The 14,238-nt window shown below is 43.2% G+C and overlaps 1 protein-coding gene across 1 annotated transcript in view; it reads left to right on the top strand.

The window, feature by feature from the left end:
- LOC104527237 (protein FAM13A) overlaps nt 1-13,544 on the top strand; it is a gene marked incomplete at both ends in the record, with an annotated part of 42,436 nt that extends 28,892 nt beyond the window's left edge. Inside the window, 8 exon segments of the mRNA XM_010170908.1 lie at nt 3,438-3,651; nt 4,033-4,171; nt 5,264-5,345; nt 5,485-5,705; nt 7,048-7,131; nt 11,224-11,319; nt 12,888-12,971; nt 13,499-13,544. Coding sequence (XP_010169210.1) covers nt 3,438-3,651; nt 4,033-4,171; nt 5,264-5,345; nt 5,485-5,705; nt 7,048-7,131; nt 11,224-11,319; nt 12,888-12,971; nt 13,499-13,544 — 966 coding nt within the window.
- Nucleotides 13,545-14,238: the final 694 nt, after the last annotated feature.

Genomic DNA, 14,238 nt, shown 5'->3' on the forward strand with positions numbered 1-14,238 from the left:
AGTTTGATACAATTAATCTTTCTTCCTTCTCACGTGATGCAGGTTTGTTAATATCTCCAGCCCTCTTTGCAGCAGGTTGGCAGAGAGGTGGTATTGCCATAGACATATGTGTGCCTACGGAGTTCTGCAGAGCAACACCTGGCAGATGGCTGACAGCTTTGTAGAAAGATGAGCTGGCTGTGGGATTTTGAGAGGGAGCGCAGCATTTCTGAAGGACTGCAGACTCAATACCAGCATATTTCACTTCTTCTGCGCCAACTTAGAGGAGGCATACAAAAAAAGAAATACATTAAGAGTCTGACTGAGAAATTGAAATTTTTTTCACCCATTCTCTACAGTGATACAGCTATGGTGGTTAAATATTCCCAAATATTTTTTTTTTTCATGAAAGGTTGTCATTATGGAAAATGGGGGGGTGGGGAAATAGTACACAGAAAGAATGTGGAGATGACTAGAAAACTGAGAGTTTTCTCTGCTCAAGAGAGATCTGTTCAAGGTACAAGGTGAATGAGGGTAACTGCTCTGTCAAGTGAATGGCAAAGAAAAGGTAAAACATTCACGTATTTTACTGAGATTTTATTCTTCAATTAGCAGAAAGGGGAAAGGGTGACAACATTAATCCCGACACAGATACTTCAAACCTGAGCCATTAAGTCAAAGAATTTAGCAGCCTTCAGAAAAGACTCAACACTTTGATAGTTATCTTGGGTAAATTAATAGCAAAAGATATTATGTATTCTGTTAAACAGGAATTGACTGATTGTGCCCTGTCAGAAGAAACAGCAGCTTACCCTTAACGGGTTCTTGTATATTTGTGTAATCCAGCAGTTCCAGTGCTTCCAGCTGAAGTGCCTGGCACCTGGCCAGTATAAGAGAGAAGGCAGTTGGACTACAGCTCTGGTCCACTTTGTGATTTGATGTAGATAAAATCCATAATTCTACATACCTAAATATGTTCCTTAATTAATTGTTGTGTTACTTTCAGGGGGGGTTAGCCAATTTGTGTCCAGGTGAGGTTTTTTCTTCTAAATACTTACAGTCAGCAAGGGAAACAAGTTACCCATAGAGTCAGGCCTTCCAGGAACAAAGGTTAAAACCTGCTGATTTTCTGTAGTGGCTATTTCTTCTGTCAAGTCTCAAACTTGATTATTATTTTTAGGACTTTTTTCCTTCTCCTTTTTAACACTTTCTCCTTTGGAATGTGAGTTTGAATTTTTGGGCAGTATTTTGAAATCAACAGAATAGAAAGTACACATACCTCTGTCTCTGCTAGCTTGCATAAAGTGCTTTGCTGTCTTTTGGGTTTTGATCAGAGGCATTTTGAGCCCTTGCAGTTCCCTGAATGTCGCATGCTGTCGGGTATATAAATCCACCTTGGGACAAAGTCACATGCATCATGCATGATTAATATAGGCTTTGTTAGCTGGTGTGGTAGGAGCTTAATTTGGTTACTGGTAAATATCCTGCTGATTTCTTCTAAATTTATTACATCTATATAAATCCCATGGAGGTGTGATTTAACAGCTTCCAAGAGCAAATTCTGTTTGGAGTGAGGGTGTACACCAAAAATTGGGGGAGAGAGATGTTTGGAGCAATTGCATGTATCACCTAACTGCATTCCTGATATCAAACCTATCAGATTTGTTCCTTTTGTATTATTAGTCTTTATTTTACTACAAGAGATCTTGTGAGGACCTTCCTGAAATCATGAGAGATTGAGCGAAGTGTGCGACACCAAAGTGTCGCAGTTTGGCTGAAGGGTTTGCCCTTCGTTTCACCTTCCTTCTTATCAGATTCCTTGAGCAAAATATTTCAAGTATGAGGAACTGTTGAGGTTGAACGCAGAAAAACTCTTGTTCCAGAAATTAACTGAGAGAAGTGCAGGCTGCATAAGCTTTCGAATCCATGGCAAAACAGCCTACATACCTTTGGGACTTACACACCTCACCAAAGTAGCCACTGCGAGCCAGGCTTGTATGTGCTTCACGTATCACAACACCCGAGAGAGGCTCTTACACGAAAGTCTCCAGCCATCCCTTTCAGAGCACACACCAGTTTGCATGCAGCTGCAGCCTCTAAGCAGAGGTGTGTCAGTTATGTTCATGTGCTGAGGAAGAAGGGAGCAGGAGGAGAGCATCATTTGATGCTGTGAGCAGGCAAAACACCACTGAACCTGTCATTACTGAATTGTGGATAATCTTGTGCTGAGTTGTACAAGGGAGGGATTGTTAAACAGCGTAGATGTTCTCTAAGGGAATCCTCATGCAATCCATTCTGAGCTATGAAAATGTTAACCTTGTTCAGCAAAAGGAAATACTGTTTTTTATTCAAAAATTGATAACTTTAAAAGCCCCTTTTCTTTGTGGAAGAAGAGTAAATGCACTAGGAGTGGGAAATAATGAGTCCATAGCTCTGCAACTGGTCTGGGAGCTTTATATAAGGTTTTTGGTTTGTTACTTGACTCTCGAACTATTTGTTAGATTTATAAGTTCAAAGCCTGGCTCTTAAACTGTCTAATCCTGTGGTGCTAAGTAGGAGCATGCAAATCAGCTTAGTAAACTATCTGAACACAAAATGTTAGACTCCTTATGGTATCTGGAGGGAGTGATCACAAGATTGAGGCAATTGCTTTCTGTGGCCTCCGCTACACTCATCAGCAATGCTAAGTTGGGTTTCCCTTTCTCTTTCACTCCACCACCTCCCTGTAGAACGTTGCTTTTACTTCCAGCTGGTTAAATTGTCCAGGGACTGAAGATTTCCTCACTTTTCTACCGTGCTGTTAAGCAGCAGGATTGCATGTGAAAGAGAAAGGGGGAAACTCAGACCATATAACCATCATTGTTAATTTACAGGCTAGGCACCCTGTGGAACAGGTGGTAATGCGAGACACCTTTTCCTTGCAGACTAGAACCTATGCTTACTCCTAGTCTTTGAATTACCAATGGTGGGCAGCAGGGTTGTACTGGAGAGCTGGAGGATGCAGGAGGACAATTAGTATGCTATTCCTTTACAGCATTGATGTATCCTGAAAGTGAAAAAAAAAAATCCTCCCATAATTCAGTTGCCTCATCCTTTATACTGCCATGTGACAGTAATTCTCTCTTCTCCAGCATAACTTTTTCCTCAGAGGTGCTTGCTGGTGGTAGCCTTGTTTGGTGTCAATCCATGGTAATTACTGGCTAACTTTTGGGTACAGTTTTCTGTGGCACCTAGGAGATTTCTGTATGTTTGTTTGTGTAGAGCACCCACTGTGGCCAGGCAATCCTTTGCATTGCTTTGCACGCTGGGCACATACGAGTGATGACCCAGAGAATGCCTGGCAACAAGGAATCATGTTCCAGGACATACGGGTCAGGGTTCATTAGAAAAGTTGCCTGGAGTCTGTCATACGTGTAAAACAAAAGCAATAAAACCAGTCTTTGTCTTACTGTTCCCAGAGCCCATCCCTGCTCTTTCCTCATGGCAGCGAGACAGCTTAGACTCAGATGAGGCTCGCCTTTCCCCGCAGGCCGGTCGCTTAATTCGCCAGCTTTTGGATGAGGACAGTGATCCTATGCTGTCCCCTCGCTTCTATGCCTATGGACAGAGCCAACAGTACCTGGATGATACAGAAGTGCCTCCTTCCCCTCCCAATTCTCATTCCTTCATGAGGTGGGTTATGATTTGCCTGTGCTGACTCTTACACCCAGCTGTAAAGCGTTTGCACAGTAGCATCAAGCAACATCTCTTGGCATCACATATGCCAGATAGCCGTGCTGTGTTGGGTTTCTGTTCCTATTGATGGGAAACTGGTATTTTTAGAAAAGTTCTTGGCAACTAATCTTTTCTGGGTTTGTTAGTTAATATCTAGGGAGTTGCTGTTGCTGAAAGAGGCTGTTAGAGCAGCATCTTTTGCTATCTGTCATTACAGAGTAGCAATGTAGTTTTCTCACTTCTGTGGGATTTGATTTACACAAAGTTTAAGTTGCCTTCTCTGCATAAAGATGTGCCGTGGCTGTTTGGATAAGCTCTTCCTGCAATCTGCTCTTGCAGGAGGCGGAGTTCATCTCTGGGATCTTACGAAGATGATAGAGAGGACCTTACCCCTGCACAACTCACCCGGAGGATTCAGGGGCTGAAGAAAAAGATCAGGAGATTTGAGGACAAATTCGAAGAAGAGAGGAAATACAGAGTAAGTCTCTAGGAGTTAAACATTTGTATGGAGAAGTATGTGTTAACAACAAAAGGAAGGGACATCAGGGAAGTCTGTCAAACATACTCAGGGCTTGAAAGCTTTCATAAGAAAAGAAAGAAGCTGCTGCCCCAAAAGAGAAGATGTGCATCCATACCAAGCAAATTACCTTTCCAGGCACTATGTACTATCGCTGCAGCACAAGAAATAGCCTAATAAACTCATTGGATTTTGTTCACTGCTTAATACAGAGTGCCAAAAGCACACAATTGCTGTGTAGGAATAGCTGTGTTAAACTTCTGTGTGTTTATTTATTCAAGTTCAGCTTATGGGAAGCACAGTTGTGCATCTCATTTGCATGAAGCTAATCCCAGGACACCAGTGCACTGCAGAGGAGAGAGAGCAGCCGCCTTTACTCCTGAGCAAGGAACCACAGTCAAGTGCTGCCAAGCAGTAGCAGCGTACTGTACTCTAATTATTCCCGACATGCCCTTCCAGTACACAGAAAGCTTTTTAAGGAAGTAAAGCTTTGCATCTCTGCATCTTTGCTGGTGATCTAAACCTCAAAAGATTGTACGGAAAGGATCTTGTCTGCAGTAGAAGAGACTGGAAGACATGCTCAGATCTTGCTGTAGCCTAGCATTTGGATTATTTCTGTATCTTTGGATGTAAGGCAGCCTTTGGTATGGTTATGTGTATCCTAATGCTTCTCAAACTGTTCAGGCTAGATTCCCTCTATTTTGGAGCTGCCCTCTTGTTAGGAAACAATAAGCACAAGGATTCCAATGTGCATCTGGCCCTCTGAGCCACTCCGACAACTTGCTGTTTGCCACCAAAAGTTTTATGTTTTCTAAAAGGAAAATCAATGTCATGACGCCCCTAAGAGACAGTGTTGTGACAGGCAGGAGCAATTAAAGCAAGGTCTGAAGTGAGCTGGTCATGAAGATATGCAGGTGCCAGTCAGAAGCCAGTGCCCATGCTGTATGCTGGGTCCAAATTCTGTTGAACCTCTTTCTGTGACACACACTTGTTTCAGTGGGTCTCTCCTGTTGGCTTAACACAGATTTGAGTATGACTGTTCTTTCCTCTCAGCCTTCCCACAGCGACAAAGCATCCAACCCTGAAGTGCTCAAATGGACAAATGATTTGGCCAAATTCCGAAAGCAACTTAAAGGTGAGCAGCTACCAGTGGTACGCCTTTGGGTGGCAGCTGGACTCTGCCTTGTTTGAATTTTACTTTAGGCAGCGATCCTGTCACTATCACATTTTAAAAAAGAAAAATTATTAATCTTCCCCCAAATGTCTCTGTTTAGAGTCAAAACTGAAGATATCGGAGGAAGACCTTGGCCCGGTTGTGCGTCAGCGGAGCAACACGCTCCCCAAGAGCTTCGGCTCCCAGCTCGAAAAGGATGATGACAAGAAGCAGGACCTGTCAGACAAATCTGCCAAGCCTGCTGTGGAAACAACCCTTGATTCTATCCAGAAGAAGCTTCAGGAAAAACGAACAGAGACAAACCGACCTGAAGATATTAAGGTACAACGTAGACAGATCAGATTTAGGCCTTTAGGTACAAGTAGGTAATTCATGGCTGCACAGTCACTTGTGAAAGCCCTCTGGACTTCTACGTTTTGTCACCAAGTCTACAACCTTTACTCCTGGCCCACTTGCTTTAGTTTCTTTCTCTCTGCCTTTAGTATCTGATCATTTTTCAAGAGCTTGATTTCTGTTGAGTCATTGTGTGTTCTTTTTCTGATCCTTGTATATTTCAAGTAAAGTTTCTGAATTATTACAATGTTTCCTGACCCGTATTTGGCTATTTCTGTTATGTTCAAAGACTTCTGGCAAATTTTGAGTCTTCCAGTGATTCCGGAGATTGGGTCATCTGTTTTCTTCTAGTTCAACTCCAGAGCTGAATGGTCTTCTCTCAGGGCATTTTATTGCTGCTCTTCAGAGTTTCACATTGAGCTCTGTTAGTCTCTAAGGGTTATCAGCAGGGAGGTCTTTGTATCTGATGTTGCTGGTTCCTGAGGTTTGGGCAGCCTTGTAAGTGAAGTCCTTGGGTCTGCTGACATGTAAATTGTGCAGTGCTCTGTAAGAGAGGGGCAGACAGAATTATCTTTGTTTAGTAGCTCTGCAGAAGACGACCATACACACAGTGTGTGTTTGTTTTCTGACAGCAGGAAGAATCCGCAGCCTGGCTGTTTAAAGAGGGCCTGTGGTAGTGTTTGGTGCTGTGATAGGGAGAGAAGGCTTAGTGTCAGGCAAGTTCAGTGGGGGGACTCTGGCAAACTTAGTTAGGGAGGTATTCTCCAACTGTCTGCCCCTTTTTTGGCTTAGTCCCCTCAGCCTATATGCCAGAGGTTTTCACTCCATAGTAGAATTGGCAGAAGGAGATGGTCTGACTGCACTTCAGTTCTTGGTAAAGTGTGATTGTGGCAGTCAAAGCAAAGATGGCAAGCTCTGCAAGAGGTACTGGAGCTTGTCTCAGATTTGGAGAAAAAGAAAAAACTTGTGTTTTGTTGTAGAATTTACACTTCAAATCTTAACTGAAAAAGAGCAAGCATCATTAAAAGTTGCATACCATTGTCTTTTCAAAGCACACTGATAATCGATAAATCCCCCTTATGTGCATGAAATACCTTCATATGCAAAGTTTATATGGTTTTAATCTGCCTGCAGTGTGCATAGGGTGCCACTCATGTTAACAGTCTCTTTGGCAAAGTAGCTGGTAAGAGGACTGGAAGGCAGAGATGAGTCTTCAGAACATTCATGGCAAAGTGACATTACTTTGGTTAGGCCACAAATCAGTATTGTTTGAGTCCAGGAATCTGACTTTTTTTTCCTTATTCCTCTCTCTCTCTGCTGCTTTTCATAGGACATGACAAGAGATCAGATAGCAGCTGAAAAAGTGGCTCTTCAAAAAGCTTTGCTGTATTATGAAAGCATTCATGGCAGACCGGTATGTACAGCAACATTTTTTTCAAAATTCATCTTTATTCATCTTTGTCTGTGATAAAAGATCCCCCTAATGCTCCTTTGATGTCACAGTCACTAGAACTTCTTGGTGTTCAAACCACATGTGCGTCCTCTAATCCACCTCCCTGATCCTTCACTACTGCTGCTGCTGAGGAGTCTGTTCTCAGCAAGGTGATGCCTGCACGCAGTGCTGGGCTTGGCACATACCTGTAGGAGTAAGACTACAGGCTGAATGAGGCGGAGTTTGCATTATTTTGGCATCACACTGAGCAGGATGCACAGATGTCCAGTTTGTGGCCCAGCTGACTCACTGGCTTTGCTGGGGATACAGTCTGAATGGGTATAGTAATTGTGTGGTCCCCCACCCAACCAGGAATTTTGCAGTTTGCTAACTGGGAAGACAGATGTGCATACATTGCTTCTTCTTAGAGGAGCTACAGCATGTTTCACCCAGCACAATGCTGTTTGCAGGGAGGCACCCGCACCTTGCTATTTGCGCAATCCTCTTGTGCCAAAGGATTCATGAAACAGTTTGTCTCCTGAGCATCACAGCATAAGTTGGGTAATCTTGTTTTTCACCTAAGAAATGAATAGGTATTTCGATATGCCAGTGTAAGCAAAGGGTATGAGGTTTCTTGCACATTTGATCTTAACAAAGGAAAACTATTTGTGAAGACAATATTGTGTCCTGTTGATCCATGCCATGACAGAAACATGGTGGCTTCCAGGCCACCAAGTTGGCTTTGTAGAAGCCCTCCTTCTCTTTCACTGATGACGTTATAATCTTTGCTACCAGCTGTATAGGTAAAGGAATTTCATTTCAGAGCGGTGCTAATCCCTAGAGCAGTGGCTTGGGTGCAACAAATTTCCTGCTTATAAGGAGTACTTGCTTAGTGCAGCTGACAAATCTGTTATTCTGCTGCTGCACGGGATTCCTGATCACTTCCTTCTTTTTACTCCTGAGTTATTTCCTCCTTTGTCCATTGTTTTTAAAAAAAATCTCACTAGTTTTTTTTTAAATGCCCTCATAAAGCATTAATATTGTACAGTCACATATACCAGCAACTGAGAACGCCATGGTTGTACAAGAGGACGTGGAGTTTTGTTCTTGTGTAAAATAGCAACAGGCCAGCACAAGAGAATCCACTTAGCCTTCCCTGTCTTCTCCAAGAGACCGAGCCTGGTTTTGGTGCTTTTACAATTATATAAATCAACAGGTGGTGTCTTATTGAAGTGAACTCACTTAAATCTGTTTAAAAAGAGAACAAGCCTAGAGCCTGGCTTGTCAGCTTATCATGTACCCTTTTTTCCCCTCCCTTTTCTGATGCTTTCTGTGTACAACTGCTTTTTAATTTGTTTGTTTTTAAGTAAGCAGTCTATACCCAGCAACACTGAATTCTATGTCAGGGAAGACTGCAGCTGATCGGCTTTTGCTGTTCCCAGCTCCTGGCGCTGCAGCAGTGGAAAAGTACTGAGAGCTTGAGGAGAATGGAGATAGTTCAGCCAAGTATTATTTTTTTTCTTAAAGATATGTAACTGAACAAGAAAAACATGGAGCTCAGATTTATTGTGCAACTGGGTCTTTTCTGCACCAGGGATAGATGAACCTGCAAAGGTGGAACTGAACTCTTTTAGTTAAGCCAAAAAGTCCATCTCTGCAGAAGTTCTCCAGCTGTTCTAACAATGCAGGCAATGGTCTGTTCCTTGGCTGCTGCTCTTTTGCCATGTGGAGCATGCCCCAGAGTTGGGTCAAAGGCTCTATTATTCCAACAGTCTTTTTGCATTTTGATGTCCTCCCAAAATACACTCCGGTTTTGCTGGTATTACTTATGTTTACCTAGTGAGACAGTTTGCCCATGTGCTAAATGTTTTCTTTCAGAATCTGCCTTCTGTTAAGTGTGCTGGTGTAAGTCTGCAGGGCTGACTCGGGCCCCATACACTTAACTTCCAATGCCTAAATTAATTCTCTGTATTCTTCCTCCGTACTGATATTCAGACACTGAAGCATGTTGTTTTTTTCCATTCTGCAACATACCTAAAGATTTTTTTTTGCCCTTTCCAAGGCTTATGTTTGTTTTTCTGTACAGAACAGTGCTATGTATTGACTTTGAAATGTCATTAATTGAAGGTTTGGTTTTCAGCCTCAGCATAGTAATCTTTTTTTTTTTTTTTTTTTTTTTAAGTAACAAAGACTGTCTGAGCCAACAGCAGTGCTCTGTGCCTCCTGTTCTACTAACTGCTAACATAGTAAAGCTAGGAATAATATTATATATGTATATATGCTACCCAGTTTCTCCAGTTCTGTGCTTAATTGGTTGCAGAGAAACATCCAGAGTTGGAGGCAACTTGCTAGGCAGTGCAATTGAATGCAGACACATCAACACAACACTCGATACAGAGAGGGCTGAGCAAACTGTGTGAATGCTGCTCACATCCCTCTAATCCATGCAAGCTGCTTACTCAACAAACAGCCAGCTTGAGGCTGGCGGGTATTGGAGCCCAGCTGTGCTTCAGAGGTGTGGATGTGCAGGGTTGGGGATGTTTGCATTGAACCCAGAAAGGAACAGAAAGGTCTTCCTTCTTCCACCCTCTTCATCTACCCCCAGCATAGGAAACAGGTTTGGTTATCAGGAGGAAGAGGCTACCTCCAGATTCTTCAAGTTCATCCCTGCTAGTCCCACTCCTTGCAAACCAACACCCTCTCCTGCTCTGGAGGGAGGATGTGAACACTTTAGAAAGCTTACTCCAGTGAAAAGTCAACTGCAGACAAAATAAAAGTTCATTTTAAAATTTCTTCCCTGTTTTCAAGCTGTATTCTCGTTCCTCCTCCTGTATTTCTCTTGTAGAAAGGGAGACTGTATAAAGCTCCCTAGGGGTTACACTGTTGATGTTGAATTTTATATGGCAACTGTTCAGATGCTCTCATGATTAGCAGCAGTAAAAAGCCTTGAGGAAGATCAGCATGATACGAGAATCAGTTAAAGCTTCCCCTTGTGAGAGCTTTATAATCTAAAGTTAGTCAAAAGTTCTAATGGAAGGACAGTCAAAGGATGTGGGTCAGACAGTGCTGGGCACAAAGAAAGATGATGACCAGGTTGATTCTGCTGAGTAGTTTGTTTGGTTTCTAACCCTGCTGTAACAAAACCTTGAAGAAATAAAACCCAACTTCCTCACAAGTAGTACTTGGTTGGGCAGACCTTTGCTTTCCCTCACTAGCTACTGTCTGTTAGGTCTTCCCTTCTTCTGCATGTCAGTACTACTGAGATTTTTGGCTTAACTTGGATCTGAAAGAAAAACAGGAATGAATACTCATAGTTTGTAGCACTCTCAAACTGAAGAGGGGTGTGACATGCAGCTTGGAGGACTGGAGTTAGGGACAGAGCAATGTAAGGAAGGCTTGGGGTGGGTATCACAGCAGTAATCTGTCTTCTCTATGCCACACAGCCCTGACACCTTCTTCCCTTCTCAGCTCTGTGATTACTTCTCTCCAGCAAGGCTGGGGTGGAGGGGAATGTCAGGGGGTTAAAATGATGAAGAACTGCTGGCTTGGACAGGAAATTAGGAGGAAAAGCAAAGCTGGAGAGTCAGCTTCTGTGAAATCTGTAGTTTAACCTACCCTGGGAAAAGTCTCCTTGCATTGCAGTATCCAGTCATTGCAGCTCCTTTCTCTTTTGATGGGTCATAAACACTGCCTCTGAGATCCCAGTGGCAAGAGTAAGGGTGGCAAACCTCATGTTGTGCCTGATAATGATAGACTTGATTACAAGCACAGACTGCTGCCTCTATGGATCATTTTGTGCTGTGGACATCTGATACCTAAGTTGGTCATTTAAGCCACCTGGCACATTACAAGACACCCCACAGCTTGGGTGCTGCTTCATCTGGCACCTGGGACAGGAGATGCGATGATACATGAGCACTTGCATTACCAATTTCAGGCCTAATGCTGCTAACCTGTCATCCTCTCAAAATTTTGTTCAAGCCCCCACTGACTGACAGCAATCACAGGCACATGTATTATAGAGTGGAGTATCTGCTGCAGGCTTAATGGATCTCGCTGCTTTTTCCTTTTCAGGTTACCAAAAATGAACGACAAGTGATGAAGCCATTGTATGATAGGTATCGCTTGGTCAAGCAGATCCTCTCCAGAGCCAACACGATCCCTATCATTGTGAGTAGAACATTCTTTTGGGGGCTATTGCTTTGGTTTTGAGCTGAGGAAACAGGAATCACCACACTTTTGCATACGACACTATCACTAAGGCCAACTCCCAACCTCCCTTATCACTCAAAGACCAAGCAAATTAATTAATCAGTGACACACCGTATACTTAAGTTGGGCAAAGCTGGTAAAGGGACTCTAGAGCTCACCTGTGAGCAATGGGGTGCATCTCACTTTGTGTTGTTTCTTCTTTTTCCATTGGGCTGCTGCTGTTATTTCATCATCTTGTGTTTGGCTACAGCCTCACTTCCCTTTCCTTTCCAATCCACTCTGAGCTGTAGGTCCTCCATGTTGCTTGGTGACACAGGATTGTATGTCAGGGACACAGACTTGTGTGGGTCCCACAGGAGATACCAGTCTCCTTGGCTGAGAGAAAAGGCCAACAGTCTCCTAACACTTCATTTGTATTAAAGAGATCCTGTGAGTGGTGGATATTCCCTCATTCGAGGTGGTGCTTTGGCAAGGAAGCGCTGCCACTAGCAGGGAATCTGATGCATCCCTCTAGGGAACAAATGCACTGTCTCTAATTTTAGACAACTTGTGTAGGCCACTTCTTAAGAATTATTTGATCTAAAAAATACACATAAAATACTTGTAGCCTCTCTGTGGAAAGAGAGTTTTATCTCTCTTGTTTTATCATGGTTCCTGCTTACTCTGTCTGTCATGTATGATCTTGTATTTTTTTTGCTGTTCCCAAGCAGCGCTCATGGCCTGGCTGCGTTTCGTAGACCGCCAGAGAAGTGAACAGCATTGCTCGATGCAGTCACCTGAGAAGTGGGAGTTTTTTTCTGCCCCCAAATAGTGGGAGGTGGTTCTGTATTTAAAACAAAGCAAAAAGCTGTTCCTCCTTGAATATGCAAAGTACCCCCAAAATGTGTGCTGTAAAGACGGTGCTGGCAATCAAGAAGGAAGAAAACACGTAGCCGTGCATGGGCAGTTTAGTGCAAAGCTCCCCAAAGAGAGATCAGGTCCTGTTTAGGCACAAAACTGAAATTGCACAGTGGCTAGCAGAGGAGAGACAAGACTGGCTTTCCCCAGCCTCTTGAGTGAGAACAGTGAGAGGCTTCTGCAGAGGCAGGATATATTTGAAAAATCCATCTCTACATCATTAGGCACTTGAGTGGGAAATCAGGCTCCTGGAAAGCAAGCCTCAAGACTCTAGCTGGGCTTACAGTGTAGCGCTGGAAAGCCAGCCAGATGTTGTGTGTGTGTCTGTCTGGGCCTCGGGCTGGGAATTATTTTCTTGCAGCCTTTACTTTGTAGTTCCTGCCCAGCTAGTATTCCAGTATCCAAACTTTTTTTCTTAAAAGTGTTTAGCAGTGATGTTCCTTGCTTAGCAAGAGGAAACAGCCCAAGGTTCAGGGGGTTTGCCTGGCATGTTTTTCTTTAAGAAACAGATTTCTCCTGATGGTTCAGCGATGAGCTGAGAGTGAATGTGTGTGTGAGAATGAGCTGAGAGCAGGTGGCGGAGGAGAAAGGGTTTCATAATGTAACATACTTGTTAACACCTATCACAGGGTTCCCCCTCCAGCAAGCGGAGAAGCCCTTTGCTGCAGCCAATTATCGAGGGTGAAACAGCTTCCTTCTTCAAGGAGATAAAGGTGAAGACCTCCAGCTGCTAACTAATTGCTCAGTTTGCATCAATTTTCCCCTTATACCAATGAAAGAGAATGATTGATATTTTTTTTTCCATCAGTGTTGATTTTTTTGCAGTGTCCTGAAAAATCAGTAGCTGCTTTAAGCCTCACCCGTTCTGATCAAATTCTTCCCTTGTTGTAGATAAGACTACAGTATTTCCTTGGCTTTGCATTCTTTCCCATCTTTCTCCTTCCCCCTCCACCTGCACCTAATATATTTTATTTTATTAAAAAAAAAAAAAAAATCACAATTGCCTTCTTGCTTTCCTCCTTTCTTTTTAATGACACTAACTTGTTTTGCGGTAATTTCTCTCACTCCAAAGCTCTGTGGCTTTGCACACAGCACCATGGCAGGAATGAGCTCTCACAAAACTAACACTCGCACGTGGAGCTGACCGGGGCACCTACAGGATCCATACCTACTCCCATTCACTTGCTTATTTTATCCAGGGCTCTTTGTCACCACCTTGTGAATGGTATTTCTAACCAAGTGACATGAGGATGGAAGTAAGAACAACTCGGTTCTCCTAGTTAATGGTTGGTCAGATTTGGATGGCAGGATTGTTGTGTTTCTTTCTCATGCTGCTATGGGGTAGTCATTCTTGTTGGTGAAGACTGCTGCGATATTGGGCCTTCCTCTCTCCTGAGAAGAAAGGAAGTCCAATGGTTGACCAGGACACAGCGTGGAGCTGGGCCCTGACTCGCTTTTCTAACCCTTGCATTGTAACAGGGGAAAATGTGCTTCAGCACACTTAGGTCACTTATCTGTTATCCAGCCAGAGTTTGGTTAATGGTGTAAATACTGCAGACCTAGACATCCAAGGTGATTTGATTATCAGGCAATTGAAACAGATTGTGTATTAATGGACTGTTCGAGGCACATATTCATTAAAAACAGATTGCAGACTGAAAATGTTAATCTGCTGTTTGGAGGCTGGTTAATCATCGGTTAATTATCGTTTCTAGATAACTGTTGGATCAAACTTGCAGTAGTGGTCTGGTGGGTTTGGTTTTGGTTGTTTGGTCTTGGTTTTGGTTGTTTCTTGTTTTGGGGTGGTTTTTTTTTGTTTTAGTGCATCCTCTATTTTTCACCTATGCTTGCACCCAGAGTCTAAATTTAGAGCTATTGATTGTGGTCATCTCTGATGACCAGCGTGGCTGTTGCTGTGCCGGGGTGGCATTGCACTAGCTCAGCAGTGTCCTGCAGGGAATACAAACCTTGAGATCAGGG

Source organism: Antrostomus carolinensis, unplaced genomic scaffold (assembly GCF_000700745.2).
Source record: "Antrostomus carolinensis isolate BGI_N321 unplaced genomic scaffold, ASM70074v2 scaffold29050, whole genome shotgun sequence".
Taxonomy (NCBI): domain Eukaryota; kingdom Metazoa; phylum Chordata; class Aves; order Caprimulgiformes; family Caprimulgidae; genus Antrostomus; species Antrostomus carolinensis.